The sequence below is a fragment of the Symphalangus syndactylus genome, chromosome 10 (genome assembly GCF_028878055.3).
Source record: "Symphalangus syndactylus isolate Jambi chromosome 10, NHGRI_mSymSyn1-v2.1_pri, whole genome shotgun sequence".
NCBI classification, from domain to species: Eukaryota; Metazoa; Chordata; class Mammalia; order Primates; family Hylobatidae; genus Symphalangus; species Symphalangus syndactylus.
This window is the reverse complement of record NC_072432.2, coordinates 62559141-62583153: the sequence shown is the minus strand read 5'-3', so window position 1 is coordinate 62583153 and position 24013 is coordinate 62559141. Positions and strand designations below refer to the sequence as shown.

Genomic DNA, 24013 nt, shown 5'->3' with positions numbered 1-24013 from the left:
GGTATTACATGTATAGCTAACAAGGTAAACAAGTCAAAAATCATGGCAACTTAATACCTAAGAATCAAAATGTGCTTATTGTTTATCTGTGAAGAGATAAGACTGCTAAGAGAGTAGGTTATTGGCAGCTTGGTTTTGAACTCTTAAAACCAGTGACTAGGCTGGGAGCAGTGGCTCATGCCTGTAATCCCAGCACTTTGGGAGGATAAACAGAGCAGATCATAAGTTCAGCAGATCGAGACCATCTTGGCCAACGTGGTGAAACCCTGTCTCTACTAAAATACAAAAAATTAGCTGGGCCTGGTGGCGTGTGCCTGTAATCCCAGCTACTTGGGAGGTGAGGCAAGGAAATCATTTGAACCCAGGAGACGGAGGTTGCAGTGAGCTGAGATCACGCCATTGCACTCCAGCCTGGCGACAGAGCAAGACACCGTCTCAAAACAAAAAACAAAAAACCAGTGACAATAACCACATAAGACTTAAGTCTTTTACACCTTCAAAATATGTCACCATGGCATGGCAACCAATCCTCCCTAAAAATTGGTTATTTGGCCCCAGACACTATTTTAGCGGGTTGCTCACATCACATCTTTAAGCAATTTGAGACTATATGGGTCTGTGTATAGAACACATCATAGTTTTTTAAGTTCAGTCTTTTCCAGCCTTACAAATGTTAAATGCTAAAGGCTATAAAGGAGCTGACTCACCTGGTCTTGGTCCTCTAGGAGGAAAACCAGGTCGTTCTCTAGGTCGTTGTTCACGCACACGAGGCTGCTGAGACTGAACTTCTGGTTTAGCTTCAACTCTTGGCTAAAATATAAAGAAAAAAAACATTATAAAAAACACTCCACAGGAGAAAAGCCAACCAAAGCAACTAACGACAAGTCACTAGCAGACATAACAGTAGTTTTAAGTTTAGAATGTTTTTAACATAGTGTCATATGTATGAGAAAAATATATTTTTATCAAGATATTCTGTACCAATCTAGGACTGTAGGTAGCTTTTGTTTTCCCACTTAATGCTGTGTAACTCACAATAAGCTGCTTTTTACAGTCACATTTTTTCATTAAAGTTATATCAACGGTATTGCTACCAAAAAAAAAAATCACAAAAATGCAAGATGAACCACTCCATGTAAATACATAAACAAAATTAAAAGCCATCTTCATCTTAGACAAGAATACGTAACACATAATTTCTGAAAAATCTAATTTGCTATCCTTCAAATTTAACAGTGCTCAATAGTATTGCCTAAATCTTTGCCCATAATCTTAAAATCAGTATTTTTATAGTTCAAAGTATAAAAATTAGCTTGCTCTAACACCTAAAATTGCTACCTGTAAGGTTAAAATGCATGTTAAAAAAATGACAGAAACTTATAGGAACTTGTATGTAGCATCTCAAATAGTTAAAGTCCTTTAGCTCCCTACTGTTCTTCCTTATGAGAAAAATATGCATTTGAAGTATTGATCCCAACGATTTTCCTTAACTAGGGGGCTGGGAGTAATAGGACAGTTTAAGATGCCTCCCAAAAGTTTCTGCCAACTGCTGAATTAAACATATAATTATCTTTAAAACAAAATTACATCAGCGTCTGCTATTACCTTTTCCTCAAGACAACAGCATTTTCAGTATTCCCAACCTCTTCAGACCTTCTACTACCCAAATATTTATGGTCCAAGGAGAGACAAATATATGAGCCTACAAAGGATGCTGAAAACACCCAACAGGATATGGAGAACATGTCCTCAACTCAGAAAGCTAGTAATTTCAGTCCCATCTTTAAAGATGGTCATCTCCATGTCATCCCAGCACTTTGAGAGGCCAAGCCGGGTGGATCACCTGAGATCAGGAGTTTGAGACCAGCCTGCCCAATATGGCGAAACCCAGTCTCTACTACAAATACAAAAAATTAGCTGGGTGTGGTGGCAGGTGCCTGTAACCCCAGCTACTTGGGAGGTTGAGGCAGGACTATCGCTTGAACCCGGAAGACGGAGATTGCAGTGAGCCAAGATCACACCACTGCACTCCAGCCTGGGCAACAAGAGTGAAACTCCTTCTCAAAAAAATAAATAAGTAAATAAATAAAAAAGTGGTCATCTCTGAGGACCTCAGTCCATGCAGCGGCTCAAACTCTTTAATCATTTATGTAACAGATATTGTAATTTACAAGGACACATTTTTACACAAAAATGCTTCTTTCGGCCAGGTGCAGTAGCTCATGCCTGTCACCCCAGCACTTTGGGAGGCCGAGGCAGGCAGATCACCTGAGGTCAGGAGTTCGAGACCAGCCTGACCAACATGGAGAAACCCTGTCTCTACTAAAAATACAAAATAAGCCGGGCGTGGTGGCACATGCCTGTAATCCCAGCTACTAGGGAGGCTGAGGCAGGAGAATCACTTGAACCTGGGAAGCGGAGGTTGCGGTGAGCGGAGATCATGCCATTGTACTCCAGCCTAGGCAACAAGAGAGAAACTCCGTCTCAAAAAAAAAAAAAAAAAAAAAGCTTATTTCAAAAATGACAATTTAATGTAAATTATTTCAGCCACTTAGCCACTGTAACCAAAAGGAATATTAACTCCTATGCTAACAGTTTAACCAGGTTTGCCTGCCTCTTCCTACATTGTTTTCCACTATGTCAATGTCCTATTTCCCTCAAGATGAAGTTGCTTACGATATTCTAGAATTCTACTAGTTCTAAAATGAGTATTTTTAACTCTCTCCAGGTTTTGTTGTTATTTATATGTATTTACTCCTATAAGGTCCATATCTTTTATTTTTTTAGAGAGACACAGTCTTACTCTATTGCCCAGGCTGGAGTGCAGTGGCACAATCATAGCTCACTGTAATCTCAAATTCCTAGGCTCAAGTGATCCTCCTGCCTCAGCCTCCCAAGCAGCTGAGACTACAGGCACGCCAGTGCCCAAGGCCCATATCTTAACTTACTTTTACATCACCCAAAGAACCAAGTACAGTGCTATTAGACATAGATGTTCAGTAACTATTGGTTCATTTAAATTAAATTACATTTTTAGTTCTATGACCCAAAACATGCAGGATAATGTTCTATGTCTGACAAAGATACTTAAGTGACAGCCCTGAGACCACTGCTATCTGTATTTGGGGTTTAATTCTATATAATAATTTGATGCAAAATATGATGCAGAAAAAGGCAGTCATTTAGAAACTTCAACTAAGGGGGTCTAAAAGCATACTTCAGTATGAATGTAAACAGAATTAGAGAATAAATATACTCTGTCAAAGTTTAATAAAGTGAGTGTATTACTGGCAATTAATAAAAATACTAAATGTACCTTTATTACAAAATTTAAGAAAATCTTAGACTCATCCAATCCAAATGTTATCAAAGAACATGAGGCCCTGGTCTTGACTGATTTAAATTATTTTCAAAACAGATTATCAAAACACAAGTAACTACAAGTAGCAAAATAAAGTTCTTCCTTATTCTTTAAGGATGAAAATTAAAAACAGATAAAGTTAAATATTAATAATTTCCAACATCTTACAAATAATTCATGCCATTGATTTAGGAATCTGACTTTAAGTAGATATCTGATGATGCCAGTTTAAGAAAAATACAAGAACAAAAAGCTAACACTGTCCCTTTCAGTAACTGATTGACATATGTTAACTAAGTCAGCTGCATAATTATAATTCTTCAAGTCTCCAGTTTCATGATTAAAACTAGTTTTTCTGAACAGATAAAATGGCCAATATGCCACACAGTAGAGGGCCTTAAAATTAATTCCATGCAACCAGAAAGTATGATCAAATGACAAACCCACAAATGAAGGTCAAACAGAATATGAAGTAAGTACAGAACCACCAAATCAAGTCAATAAAAGCAGGTATAACCACAAATAATAAGCCCTTCAATTAAACACAAGCTTTGTAGGTGAACTAGTCAATTTCCAGACAAACTCTTTTATTCAAGAAATTAACTTACCCACTTCTAAGTTAATGCCTACCAATACCCTGGAATTAATTTCCTTTTATCAATAATCTATGTTCAAAGTACAAGGAAATGAATACTACATAAAAGTAACAAACTAAAATTGAAGGATTATTAAATCAAGTAGAAATACCATGAATCCATTTTAAGTATAGCCTAAAATGATTAGAAAGTTCTTTTAAAGTTTAAATTCTAAACATTTAAAATTTTTGTCTTATTAAAGGGGTGGCATAGGAAATACAACTTCATTTCCTACAACTAACTTCAAAAATATATTTAAGGCAAACTACTTGAGATAAATATGAAGGTATTTTTCTGGGCAAGAGACTAGGTTTTAATCAGGCATGTCTTAAGAGTCCTCTTTGATGTAAATACAGATAAGATACACGACTCTCCAGCAAGGTGCTGGAGAACTGCATAAGGTTTACATGAGCCTGGGCGCAGTGGCTCATGCCTGTAATCCTCATCCTTTGGGAGGCCAATGCGGGCAGATCCCTTGAGGTCAGGAGTTTGAGACCAGCCTGGCCTACATGGTGAACCCCGTCTCTACTAAATATACACAAATTAGCCAGTCGTCGTGGTGGGCACCTATAATTCCAGCTATTCGGGAGGCTGAGGCAGGAGAATCACTTGAGCTGGAGAGGTGGAGGTTGCAGTGAGCCGAGATAGCGCCACTGCCACTGCCACTGCCCTCCAGCCTGGGCGACCGAGCGAGACTCTGTCTCAAAAAAATAAACGTTTACATGAGCCACATATGGACTCATGTCCAACTGCATGACTTCAAAGCCCACCCCTACTATGTACATAAATGTCTGTGAGTTAACTCTAGACCTCAATTTTTCTATCTCTAAAACAGAAATAATACTACCCACCCTAACAGGCTGGTTGTGAGGATTCACTGAAAATGAACAAAAAGTGCTTCACACAATGCTTGGCGCATATCAAAGGCATAAGCACTAGCTATTTTAACTTTTAACTGTTTAAACTCTCTGAAATGAAATAATCCAAAGGTTCCAAATCCAAATCTGACAGGAAATGAAGATTCCAAAAGAAGGGCCAAAAGTTATTTATTGGGTCTTCATATGGGTAGAAAAACACAAACAATACTGCACAAACTAATTTCCTTTGTTAAGATGGAACTCTGGGTGACCATCTTACATAAGGGTAACCACATATTGCCCGAATACCCAAATGAAAAGAAAAAGGTATCATGGGCATAGTCTACTTTTATGTAGCTGATTACGTGTCCCAACACCAAAAAACTAAAAATTACTACTTTTAAAACCTCAAAATTTCACTGTTTAGAACATACGAAAGACACATTTATACATTAACATTTCAAACATAAGTTTTCTAGTAGAATGAAGTTTAATGCAAAATGTAGGGAAAAAATTGGACACCTTTTATATACTGATAAATTTAATTAGAATTTAGTTCATTCTAAACTAAATCTAACAAACTTAGGTAGGCAGTGTCTTATTTTCACATTTTTGAAAGCTCTGAAATGGGTAAGATGACAGACAAAAAGCAGAATACTAGAATGATCAGTTAAGGTGAACACTACAGTCATAAGTTGGTACAGGCTTCAATTAAGTGGTGTGAACCACTTACACACTGAGAGCTTAGGCAGCGTATGTTAAAAAGTTTCCTGTTTTTTTTGCTTTTTAAAAAAAAAAAAAAAGATTCTTTATTAAGCCACACTACCTTGTGCCTCTCCGAATTTCTTACCTAAAATATTTTTGCTAAATAGAATTTGAAGCTTTTGAAAAAGGAACATTCTTTTTGTTATTTTAAGAAGCCTTTTAAATAACAATATTATATATTGGTAAAAACCAACTTAATCTGTATTTCACACACCCAAACCCCAAATACCACCTATGTAGATGATGAATGGAGATTTGACATTTAAAGTGGGTGCACTGACATATAATACAAGTTTTTTGTATATTTAATCCATAATTTCTGATTGACTCATTTTTAAAAGTATTTTAAAAATAAGCAATTGGCAATGTAACAAGGATACAATCCAATGTGTTCACAGATTGGTTACCTGTGAGACTGGTGCTTTAACATGGGGTGGAATTCCAGAGGAAGAAACAGTACCACTAGGAGGCAGGTTTTTACTGGTCACTGAAGCCCAGGAGAAAGCCTGCAGGAAATGCAACAAACCTAGACTACTAATCATGGAAAACCACCAACATTCCTATAGGGAAACTTCCAAATATATATTTTCTTTTCATTTCTAAACTATTGCTCTATATTGGAAGACTCCTAAAAGAAAGGCACACACACACATGCCAGTCTATGTGCCAGCTTTCAAAATCTCATTATGCAAGCTTATTTATAACTTTTGTCTGACTACTAAGTAAAACCATAAGCAAGTTCCTACGAACTCTAAGTAGATGAGCAAGTGGCAAACAAAACCACTAACAAACATGCTAGAAAAATCTGAACCTAATAGAAACAATTTATTTCCCCTTTGGGGGTAAGATAGGGTGTGTGATGGTGTTAACGGGAGAGGGAAGGATAGGAAAGAAGAGAGTATTAGCTGGAAACTCTGACATTCACAAATTGAACAAAGAATCTCCTCCTATCACTACTCAAATATACTTTAACCTTTGACTTTGAAGAAAGATAAAAGAAGTTTCAGGTAGGCTTACATGATACACTAAGGATGTCACTCATCTTTCCAAGATAGTTTAATTGGTGTAGAAAGGAAACTGATCCCATTTAAACCACAAACAACAGGTATCTCTTCTTTTAATTATAGACCAACTTGTTTAAGTTGGGCAACTGCATGATTCCTGGTGCATCTGTGCTCAGAGAATTTAATACAGAATGAAAGAACAACTGACAGCTCTATACATGGATCCAAATAATTTCATATAAGTTACTAAACAATGCATACAGACAAGGATTCATCTTAAGTTGTAAGTTTCACTCTTAGAGGGGTATTTTGCGGGGCAGGGAAACAATAACATTTTCTCAGGTAACAAAAAAAACCCCACAGCTTCTTTCATATACATAAAATAATTTACTAAACAATTTAACATAATAGAAAAAGGTCATACTTCATTAACAGCACCAAATTTGAACATGTGATGTTGTAAGTCTAAAGAGTTCTTTGATCTAACCTTTGGTGGTTCTTGTGGCAGAGAAACAGGTTCTGCCGGAGGAGGAGTAGTAGATTTCTCCTCTAATTCTTCTAAGTTCTTCTCCTCCACTTGTGGTTTCAGCTCTTCAGTCTTTGTTTCAGATTCTGGCTCAGGTTCAGGTTCATGAGAGGATTCTTCCAAAGGCTCCTCTATGCCATTACTACAATAAAATATTTAGTTCACTTTTTAGTAGGAGTTCAAGTAAGACAAAATTCAATTTCTCTCTAATCCAATAGGTGTAACTAGTTATATGCCAATAACTTGTTCTAGATCTACAAAGTATTCAAAGCAAAATTCCAAAAAGAGCTGTAAGACAGAAGGAATAATACTCTCAAGTAGCAGTTCTTTAACCGCACCATTTCAAAACTGAATTACTAAGAATGTTTACTTTAGTGCTAACTACAAACCTTATCTTTTATAAAAATAAAATGCTTACTCTGTGTTGTCTTAAACACTCTACATTATCAGTAAGGAACCACTATTTTGGTGCAAGCCATGTTCAATTTTTGTATTAAATAAAACCATTCTTTCCAAATTTATTGCATATATACAATAGGTACTCAAATACTGACCTAATAGGTGGTTTTATCAAGAATTTACTTACAACAATAATTCTAGGAACAAAAACCACCTTGCTGACATAGTTCAGACCAAATTTAACCTTGCAAATACTATGCTTACGTCACAGGGTGAGCTTCATAGTAACCACTGTTAGCATTTTCTTGCACAGGTTCAGGAGATGGTTGTCTTTCTTCTTGTTCCTCTTCTACTTCATCTTCTGACTCTGACAATACACAATACAGCACATTTTTTTTAAAGAGGCTTCATAATTTATAACGGACATATTTTTAACATGTTTAAGGAAGTGGTATGATAGCAAAAAAGAAAATTTGACAATTTTCTTTCCTTTTTTTTTTTTTTTTTTTTTTGAGATGGAGTCTTGCTCTGTTGCCCAGGCTGGAGTGCAGTGGTGTGATCTTGGCTCACTGCAACCTCTGCCTTCCGGGTTCAAATGATTCTCCTGCCTCAGCCTCTTGAGTAGCTGGGGTTACAGGTATGCACCATCATGCCCAGCTAATTTTTTTTTTTTTAAGTAGAGATGGGGTTTTCACTGCGTTGGCCAGGCTGGTCCCGAACTCCTGGCCTCAAGTGATCCACCCACTCTGGCCTCCCAAAACGCTGGGATTTCGGGTGTGAGCCACCACGCTTAGCCCCCCAAAATTTTTTTTTTTTTAACAAAGGCATTCAACTACAATATCCCGTTCTCTCAAAAACTGGAATGCAAGGATGAAGTTTAATATTTATTGTACTCTATTAGAAAAAAAAAATCTTTTAATAAAAGGAAAAAAATTATATTAAAGCCACAATTTAGCTTCCTTTGTCACATATATTTAATACGGCAATAATGATAAAGAAACTAACCACTGTACATCAATGGAAGATCCATTAAATAATTATGGCATAGCCACGACATATACAGCCAATGAAGACATATTACATTTAAAAAAAGGAAGATTCGAGTCAGTGTAATTCCACATTTATAAAAATACATGTTGCCAAGTATAGAATCCAAAAACCTTCTCCAATAGGCACGAAACTTGGTTATCTACAGAGGATGAGACTGAGGGAAATCTTTTTTTGACATCCAAATTTTGTATATTTTCAAACAATGGACATCTTTTTGTAACAACGACAACAACAAAACCATGAAAAAAGGATGTTTGACGCAGTTACAATAAAGAAGCAAATTTCTGTAGACGTCATACTTATAGAAATTAGTCCATAAAGAGTACCAACAGAACCCTTCTATCTTCGTATCTTCAAAGTAACCTCACCTTCATCAAGTTCAGGCTCAGAATCACCAAACACTTCATCTTCATAACGAAACATATCATTGTGAACATAAAATTTATTTGGAACAGATCCCTATAGAAAACAACATTTATTCCATAAATACCCAGAAATCTGGTATTATATAAAACAGCAAATTACATGGCATACACAATTTCTCATTTTAATACTAGAGAGCTGGACTCAATATAATTTTCCAATGCTGAACATGCTATGATGTTTATATAAAATAAAAAGGTCACTCAAAAAAATATAATAGCAAAACTCGCAATTACTTTTGCATCAACCTAGTAGAACTCAAGAAACGGCTATTTAATAGAAAAGAAACGAAAAGAACTTTTCTATTTTGTTTTCAAATGTAACCTTTCAAATATACCAATATATTTTTTGTATTAATGTAATCTTAATCATCCATTTACAAACTTGTATCAGTATTTGACTTTTAATTCCAAATAGTCAAAGCGCATGTACACACACACACTCACTCACTCAAACAACAGGTCAAACACAAATTCCTCAAAAATAACAATATACAAATCTAAACTTATTAGAAGAAACCTTTGGACACTTCAACCAACTAGCAACCATATAAATGAAAACTAAGTGAAATGAGAAACTTACTTCAGGAGCCAGAACAAAGGTTTGCATAAACTTTCTTTCTGGTTGTCCACTGTTAGACAGCAAACCCATGACCTGGACAACTACTCCATCACTCAAGGTTGCATGAGCATCCACATGACGAATTTTAGTATGACATTCACTGAAGTTCAGAGATAATACTTTGTGGTGTATATCCTTTATTAGGGAGGGAGGGAAAAATATAAACTCTTGTGATACTGTATTACCTACACAATAATATTACCTACCCTCACTGATTTCCTTACAACTCTGCAATATTAACTAATCTTCCTGAACTGAATCCATCGACCATGCTGTGCATCACTGCCAGAATGACGCTCCTAAAGAAGAAATCACAATAGCTCTCCAATATTGTGCAGTAATCTGGGCTTTATACAGCTTTCTCCCACTTTTCTGTAGTAAGTATTTGGTCATTCTCAAATTGTGTTGACTGCTCCTTGAACTTACACATAATTTTACTGTGTGTTTGCTGATGCTATTTTTTGTCTACTTATAATTCCTTATTTGGTAAGGCCAAATCTTATGGTCTCATATCCTCTACACAAAGTCTTCCTTCCCTGTTAGGCCATAGGAAACATATATTTCTGTGCATTCCTATAGCATAGGGTTTAGCTCAGTTTGTATAAACTTAATACACTGTCTCAACTATCTCATGTATAAAATACATCAATGATATAAAACATACCATTTTCTCCTTTGTAGCCGTCACAATATAACACCATGTTTCATACAAAAATGATGTTTAAAAACTCAAGCATGTTTGACAATTATTGTCAAACTGAACAACTATTGACAATTTATGCTGACAATTACTGTCAAACATAAATTTCAGTTACCAATAACAATCATACTGGAAAAAAAAAACAAAGCCGGCTGGGCGTGGTGGCTACGGCTGTAATCCCAGCACTTTGGGAGGCTGAGGCAGGCGGATCACCTGAAGTTGGGAGTTTGAGACCAGCCTCAACATGGAGAAACCCCATCTCTACTAAAAATACAAAATTAGCCGGGCATGGTGGTGCATGCCTGTAATCTCAGCTACTTGGGAGGCTGAGGCAGGAGAATTGCTTGAACCTGGGAGGTGGAGGTTGCGGTGAGCCGAGATCGCGCCACTGCAATCCAGCCTGGGCAACAAGAACAAAACTCCGTCTCAAAAGAAAAAGAAAAAAAAAAGCCATGGACACAAGAAGGCTATTTTTAAAAATCTCCATCTTAACACAAAATTTCTAAACTATACATGAAATTGATACTTACATTTTGGCCATAAACAGCTTCCTGGGGCTTTCCACTAGCATCTACTCCACCATGAACATAGGAAGAATTCCTGCCATAAAACCTGCAAAATCATAATTAATGATTAACACTGAATTGTCAAGAGAAGCCTAAGAGGCAGTAGAATTCTGGTGTCATAGACTAGGTTCTGGATCCGGCTCTGTCACTAATTAGTTGTGTAATCTTGGACAGGTAAGTTACTTATGGTCTTTAAGTTGTTTCCTTGGTTATAAAACAGGAACAGGAACTACTCCATAGGGTTGTTGTAAGGATTAAATGACTAATGCACATAGAATGCTTAGTTTATCTGGCACAGTAAGTAGACAATCATTAGATATTCACATCTATTTTTTGTTAAGTGGAAAAATCAGATATTTTTGACTATTTAGTACATTATAAATACAGATGCTATAGTAATTGACCCTGTTTTTTTCCTTCAGATACAAAGACTCAGCTATCTAGACTTGTTTGGGAATCAGAGTTTAATACTGTATCCAGATCTCCAAATGATTACTAATTCTAAAGGCTTAAACTGTTTAGATTTAAAATAACTTACATAATTCAGAGACCAAGTCTAAAATCCAAAATTACTCCAGCATCTAATTTCTTTTTAATACTTTTGTACTGTTCTTAAGTATGTGTGAATTAGTCTTTTATTGGCATTATCCAAAGCAATTAGAACTAACATCTTTCTAAATTAAGCTCAAAGACGTGAAGCTAATTTTTTCACAATGAAAACACAACTCCTATAGTAATAAAACATGTAAGAGCTTTCTTTATGCTAAGCAATGTTTTTAGTGTATTATGCGTACTGATTCACTTAACTTTCTTAACAATCTCATGAAGTGCTATTATCTAAATAAACAAGCTGAGGTTCAGAAGAAGTTAAATTAACTCCCCTAAGGTAATATACCTATCAAGTGGGGCACCCAAGATAAGAACCTAGTCAGTCTAACTTGAGAGTCCATGCTTTTAACCACTACTCTTATCACTAAACTATTTTCTCTCATGTACTACTGGCAATCTTTTCTACAGAACAGTTTGGCTGTGTGTGTATACACATGAAAAGCCTCAGAATGATCATATCTCTTTGATGCATTAATTCTTCCAGGAAAGTATCTAAGAAAATAACTAACTAGCAACGTGCACAAATAATGCATGTTTCAGGATATTCATTAGTGTTGCTTACCACAACTGGAAAATTATAACAACCTGATTTTTCATTAAGAAGGAAATTGGTCAAATAAGCTACGTCTAAAACAGAAGTCTGTTACTGTTTAAACATGATGGTGTAGGGCCTTATTGTTTTAAAATTTGTTCTTGGTCACTAAAGAAAACAAAAAACCCTGTATCATGAAAAGACCAAATTTCAGATATCAAAAGGCCCTATTAATTCTGTATCTTCCCCCAAACTCCCTCACATACAGTGTCATAAAAAAAATCTTTATTTTTACAATTAGAGAAAGACATACAGTTATTCATTTTGCATTTATTTGAGGGGAAGATACATGTAAGTTACACTTTATATATACTACATTCTAATAGAATGATTGGGGACACTACTCAGAACTGGGCCTGAATACTGATATGGTTAGCTTGTTTACTTATTGAGTGATCTTAAATGAATTACTAACCTCGGCTGTCTAATAGGTAGAGAGCTAATAAAAGTAACTTCACTTTAAGACTGTCATAAGGAATACATAATATACATATGTAAAGTAATTACAAATAGAGCCAAGCAAACAGTAAATATAAAAATGCCTCCTTGAATAAGACAGATTACACGTATGTTCAACAGAGCAAGACAAATTGCTACTAAAATGCTAATTAAGATGACCTACAGATAAAGGAATTTAAGTCTTTTAAACAGCCTTTCTCACAGGAAGTGGCAATATATTTATCCTTAACCCCATTTGGCCAGTGTGTTCCGCAATACTTACAAAGTCTAATTCTTGTAAGAGTTTCACCTATCTTCTACTTGCTAAGATACACCAAGAAGAACAAAACTCAAATACTACCCACAATATAAATCAATTTCACTTCGATCTCTGGAAAAAACAAGCCTACAGATGTCTACCTCTTGTTAAAACAGTAAATAAGGTTATTGCTGTTGTTTTACAAAGGAATACTATTTTACAGATTAGAAGAAATACAAATTTTCACAGTGCAATCATTTAACTGATTCATCCCCCAACACGGTTTGGGAGAACTTTAAAAAAAAGATTTAAGCTGTTGATTTCAAATTGCATATTGGAATCAATTAGTTGGTCAAACCCAAGATATGGTCTTTTGAGATGAAGCCTCACTCTGTCACCCAGGCTGGAGTGCAGTGGCACGATCCCTGCTCACTGCAGCCTCCACCTCCCAGATTCAAGCAATTCTCCTGACTCAGCCTCCTGAGTAGCTAGAACTACAGGCGCCTGACACACACCCAGCTAATTTTTTGTATTTTTAGTAGAGACGAGGCTTCACCATGTTGGTCAGGCTGGTCTCAAACTCCTGACCCTCAAGTGATCCACCTGCCTCAGCCTCCCAAAGTGTTGGGATTACATGAGTGAGTCACTGTGTCCAGCCTCATGTAAACCTTATATAGTCCTCCAGCACCCGCCCCCAAAGTTTTGTTTTGTTTTTTTTTTTTTAAATGAAATAAAGGTTGGGCTTGGTGGCTCATGCCTGTAATCCCAGTACTTTGGGAAGGCAAGCTGCAAGCTGGGAGATCGCTTGAGGCCAAGAGTTTGAGGCCACAGTAGGCTATGATCATATCACTGCACTCCAGCCTGAGTGACAGAGGAGACCATGACCCTAAAAATAAAATACTAGAGTACATATAAGAATAAGCATGTGCATATATAGATATGAATGTGTTATGTACCAGAATATGACATAAAATGTTTTTGTTACTGTGAGTTGCAGTTAAAAACACTTTTTGCCATCCAATGAATAAAATACCGAATACAGTTTAGACATGTTTACAAAGATACTGTCAGATAATGAGGCGACAGGAAATGCAAAATAAAAGTAGATAAAAGTAGATAAAAATACCAAATTGTTTGTTTAAAATTTACCTGTGTAAATATTCTGGAGCTTTATTCAGCAAAGTATAATATTGCCTCACAAACTCCCGCCCTACAAGCAGCGGACTGGGCTTCTCCATAACCATTTCTTTGCTGCACAATGTCAAATGCTGAGGGAGCAAACACAAGAATAACTATTAAAAAGTCATCTTTGTCATCAACCACCATGAAATAAATTTTCTTTTTAGCCAAATTTAGCAGTGGGGAGTTGTATACCAATTTTAGTAACACTAATGTTAATAAGTTCTGATAACCCACTACCATCAGACTAACCTGAAATAAATTTTCTTTTTTTTTTTTTTTTTTTTTGTGAGACGGAGTTTCGCTCTCCTTGCCCAGGCTGGAGTGCAATGGCACAATCTCGGCTCACCGCAACCTCCGCCTCCCAGATTCAAGTGATTCTCCTGCCTCAGCCTCCCGAGTAGCTGGGATTACAGGCATGCACCACCACGCCTGGCTAATTATGTATTTTTAGTAGAGACGGGGTTTCTCCATGTTGGTCAGGCTGGTCTCGAACTCCCGACCTCAAATGATCCGCCCGCCTCGGCCTCCCAAAGTGCTGGGATTACAGGCGTGAGCCACCGTGCCCGGCCCAACCTGAAATAAATTTTCTTAGTCATACAAATGGGAATAAAATTAATGCCACTATTAAAAAGTAACTTACAACAAACAGCAAAACAATACATTCCTAACTACTATCCATAAGGTAACCTCCAACATTTGTGTCTCCCTTTGTCTCTCTTTCTTGATTTCCCTACCCTTCAGTAAAGGGAAATAGCATCTTTGTTATTTCTTATCCCCAGGAGGTCCGATGCTGCCTCAGACTAAGTATAAGTCCATCTATTCACAGTGCCTTTTTCCTTTGGGGAACAAAATCTACTACATTCCTGGATTCCAGTGGTTTTATCCTAGGAAGCAAGACAGGGCACAAGTTAAGACTCAGAGATAACACTCATGGCAAAGCACCATGACTTGTGTTTTTGTATTCTCTTTCCTTCTGGGAATTAATTTCACCATTTTCAAAATAGTAACAATGATTAATCACCAGCTATAACTTCAGTATTTAGAGATAATAATTTTTTACCTTTGATATTATGTCTCTCTTTCTTTCCACTAATTAAGCATCTAACTACATGAGATACTGTTTATAATAAATGAAATACTCTGGTGAACAAGATAAGTCTCTAGCCCTCAAGGAGTTTATAGTCTGTCAAGAAATATAAACAAGCAAAAACTGGAAACTTAACAGAATGGGTTAGGTGCTATGATAATGTGCCTTAAAGTTAAAACCAACAAGAACAACTAGCATGAAATAAAGACAATTTCCTTTTTTTGTCTTGTGAGACAGGGTCTCGCTCTGTCACCTAGGCTGGAGTGTAGTGGTGCAATCATGGCTCACTGCAGCCTCAACTGCCAGGCTCAGGCTCAGGCTCAAGCGATCCTCCCCCTCAATCTCCTGAGTAGCTGGGACTATAAGCATGCACCTGGCTAATTTTTTAGAAAGTTTTAATTTTTATTTTTAGCAGAGACGAGGTCTTGCTACAATGCCCGGACTGGTCTCGAATTCCTGGCCTCAAGTGATCCTCCCGCTTCAGGTGTGAGCCACAAACAAAACTTATCATTTACTGTAAGAATATAATCCCCAGGGCTGGGTGCGGTGGCTCACACCTGTAATCCCAGCACTTTGGGAGGCGAGGCGGGTGGATCACAAGGTCAAGAGTTCAAGACCAGCCTGGCCAAGATGGTGAAACCCCATCTCTACTAAAAATTAAAAAATTAGCCAGGTGTCATGGTGGGCGCCTGTAATCCCAGCCACTCGGGAGGCTGAGGCAGAGAATTGCTTGAACCCAGGAGGCAGAGGTTCCAGTGAGCCAAGATCACACCACTGCACTCCAGCCTGGGCGACAGAGCGAGACTCATCTCAAAAAAAAAAAAAAAAATACACACATATATATATATAATCCCCAGAACAGTCAAAATTACATTAGAATTTGGAGATTAGGAGGAGAGAAAAATATGAAATATAACCTGTTTTATTTTATTTTTGAGATGGAGTCTTGCTCTGTTGCCCAGGCTGGAGTCCAGTGGTACGATCTTGGCTCACTGCAACCTCTGCCTCCTGGCAGAGCAATTCTCTTGCCTCAGCCTCCCGAGTAGCTGGGACTACAGGCACGTGTCACTACACCTGGCTAATTTTTGTATTATTAGTAGAGATGGGGTTTCACCATGTTAGCCAGACTGGTCTTGAACTCCTGACCTCGTGATCCACCAGCCTCTGCCTCCCAAAGTGCTGGGATTACAGGCGTGAGCCAACGTGCCCAGCCACCTGTTTTGTTTTTAAAAAGATTACACTTAAAAGTACTAAAAAAAATCATAATTCCTAAGTGTGTATCTACTGGGTAAATCAGGATGCAGTTTAAATTCCTGCTTAGCCAGGTGCGGTGGCTCACGCCTCTGATCCTAGCACTTTAGGAGGCCAAGGTGGGCGGATCGCCTGAGGTCAGGAGTTCGAGACCAGCCTGGCCAAAATGGTAAAACCCTGTCTCTATTCAAATACAAAAATTAGCCAAGCGTGGTGGCTGGCGCCTGTAGTCCCAGCTACCTGGGAAGCTGAGGCAGGAGAATCGCTTGATCCCAGGAGGCAGAGGCTGTAGTGGGCCAAGATCGATCCCAGGAGGCAGAGGTTGTAGTGGGCCAAGATAGTGCCTCTGCACTCCAGCCTGGGCAACAGAGTGAGGCTCCATTTCAATAAATAAATTAATTAATTAATTAATTCCTGCTTAAACTTCAGGTTGAGCTGGGAGGATCATTTGAGATCAAGAGTTCGAGACCAGCCTGACCAAGATGGTGAAACCCTGTCTCTACTAAAAATACAAAAAATTAGCAGAGCATGATGGCACACACCTGTAATCTCAGCTACTCAGGAGACTGAGGCATGAGAATCGCTTTAACCTGGGGGACAAAGGTTGCAGTGAGCCGAGATCACACCACTGCACTCCAGCCTGGGCAACAGAGTAAGACTCTGTCTCAAAACAAACAAACAAACAAACAAACAAACAGACAGACAAAAAAACACTGCAGGCTGGCACAGTGGATCACACCTGTAATCCCAGCACTTTGGGAGGTGGAGGTGGGAGGAAAGCTTGAGGCCAGGAGTTCAAGACCAGCCTGGCCAACAGAGAGACCCCATCTCTTTACAAAAAATTAAAAAGTAAATGTCTATGTGTGTTTACTTGAAATAACTAAAACAATTTCAGACACGGCCCCGCATAGGTCATTAAAATTGTGATGCTGTTTTTAATAAAAATCAAATACCAACTATAGTAGAGCTTACAGATAAAGAGCGTAGCTTTACATAATTCTAGTGACTCACAATTCAACTTTTACATTATGTTTTTAGGTTCCTTGTTTCTTCCTTTACAACTAACTATCCCTCCTCTAACTGTCCTTAAACTCTCAAACTTAATTTACAAAAATCCCCAAATCTGTTTAAAATTTTCTATAATGCCTCACTTGCTTTCAAAAATAGTTAATTCACAAAGAGCAGATCCAAATACTGCCATTTCAGGTATCATTGATTTTCCAGAAAACTTAAAACTCCCAATAAGGGTAACAACTCTAATGCAAAAAGGACTCATATATGCCACATTTAAAGTAACAAAGCACTAGGCTGTGGCTCACGCCTGTAATCCCAGCACTTTGGGAGGTCGAAGTGGGCAGACTGCTTGAGCTTAGGAGTTCAAGACCAGCCTGGGCAACAAGGCAAAACCCCATCTAAAATGAGCCAGACATGGTGGTGCACACCTGTAGTCCCAGCTACTTGGGAGGACTGCTTGAGCCCAAGAGGTCTAGGGTGCAGTGAGCTTTGATCAGGATACTGCACCGCAGCCTGGGTGGCAGAATGAGACCCTATCTCAAACACACACACACACACACACAGCTAAGCAACTAACATTTTTATTTTGAATAATGAGGGTGGGTAAAGAACAGTAGACTTACCTGGTAAAATTTAACAAGATAACTAAAATATGGAAATTATATGTATTTTAACACCATAAAAATTGATGGTAAAATAATACCAACACATGGGAAAATACTACATTACTCTCTGAACAAAATAACTACGCACAAAATAGTTTTCTTTAAATTGATAGTGACAGAAATACTATTAGGAATTTCTGGGTGTGGGAATTATTGTTTTCTTCTCTCTGGATTTCCAGATTTTCTACAGGAACACTGTTGTCATTTATCCCAAATTTCCCATCATATTCATAGAGTACATACTGATCTATCATTTTTGTCACTTACATATTTGTTTCTCAAACCAAAATAAAATGGCACATAATACATATATAATATCACAGGTCAAAATGCTCTAAAGATTTGTTGTAACAAGGTTCAAAAAAAGCTTCAAATTGCCCACTATCTACATGGTCACTGAAGTATAATGGCCAAGATACCATCGATTTAGAACAGAGAGACAGGGAAGGGCAGTAGAAGTAATATTTGACTATCAATACTCAATAAATTAATACTTAGAACTATTGGAAGGCAGCAACTTGAAAAGTTAACTTCAAATGGTAAATAAGTAAGGCAATGCCAATCTGGTAAAATCTAAACAAACGGGCATATAACAGGCTATATAGAAAGCTGAGCTTTTAAGGTGCAGAGGAGGCTCCCAAAGGAATGGTAAAACAAAATCAAGATTTACTGAGAGAACAGTGTTTCAACTAATTACATCAGTTACTTCTTTAACCATAACTCCGATTTGAAGTGACTCAGAATTCAGAGAGCCAAAATATAATTGATAGAAATCAACCAGAAAATGATTACTAGAGATCAACCATCAAACAAGGTGGTTTGGGTAGTTGCAGGAAATAAGACTATAAAAATTGAGTAAGTAATATAAAGTTCACGTTTATAATTCATGCAGTGTACGTAAGAAGGTTGAGAAAAAGGAAAAAAGCCAAATTACACTTTCAGAATAAAAGTGATTACAAGAAGAAAGAATTGTGCCATTTTTATTATTCATAGCAAAGCACCTTACAGGTAATCCATTTCTAGATCTGGGACCTTCCATTGCTTAAAAAAAGTTAACAAAACCAAACAAAATTCTGAATACGGGAGTAAAAGGTTTCAACTATCTTATCCATGGCCATGAAAAAGTCATGACCTTACTGGATCTCAATTTCCTAGTTTACCAATTGAGAAGAAATCCCTGGTCAAGCCTACAAGACTATACAGTTCTATAAAGATAGCCAAGAAGGCCTGGTGCAGTGGCTCACACCTGTAATCCCAATATTTTGGGAGGCCAAAGTGGGTGAATAGCTTGAGCTCAGGTGTTTGAGACCAGCCCAGGCAACATGGCAAAACCCCGTCTCGACTAAAAAATACAAAAAATTAGCCAGGCGTGGTAGTGTGCAAGTGTAGCTCGAGCTACTCGGGAAGCTGAGGTGGGAGGAATGCCTGAGCCCGGGAAGTCGAGGCTGCAGCAAGCCAAGATGGCATCACCACACTCAAACCTGGAGAGAGACCCTGTTCAAAAAAAAAAAAGCCAAGATTAAAGGATACTTATATACAAAAAAAAAATCTTTAGAAAGTTCTTAGATCAGCACCTTCAAAGATAACCACCATCTTCAATAAGGTGGTTGTTAGCCTCACCTAACAATCTTTTTAGAAAAAGTTAAATACAATGTATCACACCCCACTTCTTCCAATGACACCTGAAAATGTGAAGAATCTCACACAGGAATGCACAATGTAAAATTCTCTCTGATGCATTAGCTCTATACACAGACAAAGCTCTCTCATGAACAAATCCGTCTTTTACTTGTCAAATGAAAACATTATCCAAGGCCAGGCACAGTGGCTCATGCCTACTTCCCAGCACTCTGGGAGGCAAAGGTGGATCACAAGGTCAGGAGATCGAGACCATCCTGGCTAACACAGTGAAAGCCCGTCTCTACTAAAAATACAAAAAATTAGCCAGGCCTGGTGGCACGCGCCTGTAGCCCCAGCTATTCAGGAGGCTGAGGTAGCAAAATTGCTTGAACTCAGAGGCAAAGGTTGCAGTAAGCCGAGATCACACCATTGCACTTCAGCCTGGGCAACAAAAGCGAAACTCTGTCTCAAAAAACAAAAAACCGAAAACATTATCCAGTATAGTTTAGAGGTATTTTACTCTACAACTCTGCCTACCGCACCTAAAATCCCAGTGAATCTTCATCAGAATATTTTATTCATTCCTGTTTCTTAAAATGTTTCCTCTGCATTTGCCTAGACTAATTCCTGAAGCACATGTACTTCAGTTCTCACAGAAAATTGCTCTCTATTTGTCACCATATTTTCTGAATCTATTAATAATACACATTGAGAGGGAATGCAGCATTGGTAAATAATACACACTGAGAGGGAGTGGAGCATTAGACGTACATGCAGATTAGAAAAAGTCACATTGAGCATCATTATCCTACAATATACTTATATTTCCTCAGTTTCAAAATAACGTAAAAACCAAAGTTATCACTCTCCTCAAACTTTGACTAAAATGTCACCTTTTAGGTAACAAACATTTAGGTTTTTTGTTTACCATTTAAAGTTCAGTAAATCGCTAGTATAATGGGGCTGCCTCCAAAACAATCAATCTCAGGCTACATTAATTTAGATGTAATATCTAAAATGAGCTGAAAATGCTAATTGAATATAGTGAATGGAAATTATAAGAAGGTAGATTTGGGTTAAACATAACACAAGAATAACGCGAGTTGTCCAAATATCAAATAGAGCTACTTAACAAGTAGCCAGGTATTCCAGAGACTAACTGAATGATTTGGCACAAGCATAGTAAAGGAGTCCACACATCCAAAGAAGTAAGATTAGGCCACTCCAACATTAAGATCCTAAAAGTCTGTTAACAAGAAGCAGGACTTTTGACTTCTCCTCCAACACTCATCCCACACCTTCCTATCTGCAATGATTTATCTGGGCCCAGCGGAAATCTTGTCCCCTTCAAAATCTTTCTACTCCCACTGAATTCCTCAACAGAGTATAACTCTTCTCTATTAACTCTTAAAGTACTTTTGGCCTTTATTATGGCAGTTTATTGATCATACTCTGCCCTAAGTTACTAATTATACACCTATCTTCATCTTCTCTTTATTCCCCTCTCAAATATTATAACTCAGCTCTCCCTTGAATGCAATTCTCTGGAAACATCACAATTCTTTGCTCAACAATCGAATGACTTCTCAATCCTCCACCCATCTGCATTATCAATGTTGACTACCTCCTCCTAACTCTTCTAGAGTTCTTCTATAAGGCAAATTTTCCTTCTCATCAAAACGCATAAGTTCTCAAGGTTCTGTCTTCTAACCTGGCAATTTCAGCTTCCGGTCTCACGTCTACCTACCTAAATGTGTATCTAGTCTATACCATAAGTTCAAATTTTACATTCGTCACCACATACTGAATACCTAGACATGACCCACATATGTCCCAATACATGCATGCACCAAAGAAAGCTATTTCCTTATTTCTGTTAAGTGTCATAATCCTCTCAACTTGAAAGCTCAGTCATGACTTTCTCCCCTTTAGCTTTGCCACTTAAACTGTGAAATCCTTACAATTCAGAAGTTGGAATTTGTGCCCTCCTTTTCACTCCCACTGTTCAGACCTTTTAGTTATTCTTCAAAAGTCTTTCAAGCCCCTGTATCACGTGTAGTATACATTGTACAGAGTAAAATCCAAACACCTGCATTCAGTTTGGCATCTAAGGCCCTACACAGAAATCCAGTCTGACATTCAATGTCATAACCAACCTTTCAAATTTATCTCCTACTATACTTTCTCATCCCTGTATCAAATTCTACACAAATATTTTAATCACCAGGCCGGGCGCGGTGGCTCACGCTTGTAATCCCAGCACTTTGGAAGGCCGAGGCGGGTGGATCACGAGGTCAGGAGATCGAGACCACGGTGAAACCCCGTCTCTACTAAAAATACAAAAAAATTAGCCGGGCGTGGTGGCAGGCGCCTGTAGTCCCAGCTACTCGGAGAGGCTGAGGCAGGAGAATGGCGTGAACCCGGGAGGCAGAGCTTGCAGTGAGCCGAGATTGCGCCAATGCACTCCAGCCTGGGCGACAGAGCAAGACTCCGTCTCAAAAAAAAAAAAAAAAAAAAATTTTAATCACCTAATATTATTCTCTGCAATTTCATTCTCTGTGCCTTTGTCTTACTTCATTCATTCCCATCCACAAGCTGAGTCAATGGGTTAGACAAAATAAATTCATTTCAATATTTATTTTATGGCTACTATGTATGTACCAAAAACTACAAAAGGAAAAAGAGGCCGGGTGCAGTGGCTCACGCCTGTAATTCTAGCACTTTGGGAGGCCGAGACGGGTGGATCACCTGAGGTCAGGAGTTCGAGACCAGCCTGACCAACATGGCAAAACCCATCCCTACTAAAAATACAAAAAAGTTAGCCGGGTGTGGTGGCAGGCGCCTGTAATCCCAGCTACTCAGGAAGCTGAAGCAGGAGAATCACTTGAACCCAGGGGGCGGAGGTTGCAGTGAGCTGTGTTTTAAGTACTTGATATTAGTTATTATAAAAAGAATAAGACCTCTAGTAGGCCGGGCGCGGTGGCTCACGCTTGTAATCCCAGCACTTTGGGAGGCCGAGGCGGGCGGATCACGAGGTCAGGAGATCGACACCACGGTGAAACCCCGTCTCTACTAAAAATACAAAAAAATTAGCCGGGCATGGTGGCAGGCGCCTGTAGTCCCCGCTACTCGGAGAGGCTGAGGCAGGAGAATGGCGTGAACCCGGGAGGCGGAGCTTGCAGTGAGCCAAGACTGCGCCACTGCACTCCAGCCTGGGCGACAGAGCGAGACTCTGTCTCAAAAAAAAAAAAAAAAAAAAAAAGACCTCTAGTAATAGGATGCAGTTCTCTTTACCAGATACTGTTACCAAAGGTTATGTGGGTGCTAAGACACAGCTTATCTCCACTGTAGGATACTTACCCCTTTCCCCTCTGGAGTCCCTTACTCATAGCTGGGCTCAAACTAGTCAGGTTTATTTATTTTAATTGAACCATGGACTATATCCATTTTCAACAGCTAAATGCATATTAATCCTGGAACTTTCTGAAATTCCAGATGGTTTTTGTTTAAAGTAACTTGAACAATCTAAGGAACACTATATCTTTTTAAAGAAATGATCTTCAATCTTTCGTGGTACACCATTGAATGAAAGCTTCACAAAGAAGATCTAAGAATCATAGTGGTACAAATAAATAATAAAAGTAAGTTATGGGTTAAATCTCTTATTCAGGCTCCAAAGGTTTTTTTGTTTTCTGTCCTTCTCAGAAGTTGAGGGAGGCTAGTTTTAAAATTCAGAAGCTATTAAAAGTGACCAAGCAGTAAGAAATGGAAATGCTTGCTGTCCACAAAAATAAAGCATGTATTTATACTATGTTTTAAAGTTTAACAAGTAACCTACTATTTTCCTTTGTCTTTAAAATAGATAGGGCATTATCTTCATTTACAGAAAAGGATGTTTAGAGAGCCTAAGGAAAGGTGTTTGGGGTCCCTCAGTTACAGTAAAAAGAAAGAGGATTTGAAATCAGGCCTCCTGGCCGGGCGCGGTGGCTCACGCTTGTAATCCCAGCACTTTGGGAGGCCGAGGCGGGCGGATCACGAGGTCAGGAGATCGAGACTACAGTGAAACCTTCTCTCTACTAAGAATACAAAAAAAAATTAGCGGGGCGTAGTGGCGGGCGCCTGTAGTCCCAGCTACTTGGAGAGGCTGAGGCAGGAGAATGGCGTGAACCCGGGAGGCAGAGCTTGCAGTGAGCCGAGATTGCGCCACTGTACTCCAGCCTGGGCGACAGAGCGAGACTCCGTCTCAAAAAAAAAAAAAAAACAAAAAAAACAAAAAAAACAAAAAAAAAAAAACAAAACGAAATCAGGCCTCCTGACTCCTGACTCAAGTGATATTTTCATTACACTTTGGTTAGGAACAACCGCTTTGGAAGAATCAGCCAGCTCTTC

General features: G+C 38.3%; 1 protein-coding gene across 10 annotated transcripts in view; it reads right to left on the bottom strand.

Annotated features, from left to right (window-relative positions):
* G3BP2 (G3BP stress granule assembly factor 2) overlaps window positions 1–24013 on the bottom strand; it is a 91026-nt gene that overhangs the window by 5397 nt on the left and 61616 nt on the right. For 4 of the 10 annotated variants that reach the window (XM_063610363.1, XM_055297315.2, XM_055297316.2 and 1 more), the window contains 8 exons: window positions 13955–14073; window positions 10872–10953; window positions 9603–9776; window positions 8966–9056; window positions 7812–7914; window positions 7110–7290; window positions 6026–6124; window positions 708–810 (listed from right to left, as the gene is read on the bottom strand). In XM_063610363.1, coding sequence (XP_063466433.1) covers window positions 708–810; window positions 6026–6124; window positions 7110–7290; window positions 7812–7914; window positions 8966–9056; window positions 9603–9776; window positions 10872–10953; window positions 13955–14049 — 928 coding nt within the window. In that variant the 5' untranslated portion in view covers window positions 14050–14073. Of the gene's footprint in view, window positions 1–707; window positions 811–6025; window positions 6125–7109; window positions 7291–7811; window positions 7915–8965; window positions 9057–9602; window positions 9777–10871; window positions 10954–13954; window positions 14074–14236; window positions 14561–24013 lie in introns of all 10 variants that reach the window. The other 6 variants (XM_055297317.2, XM_063610366.1, XM_055297318.2 and 3 more) reach the window with 2 other exon arrangements.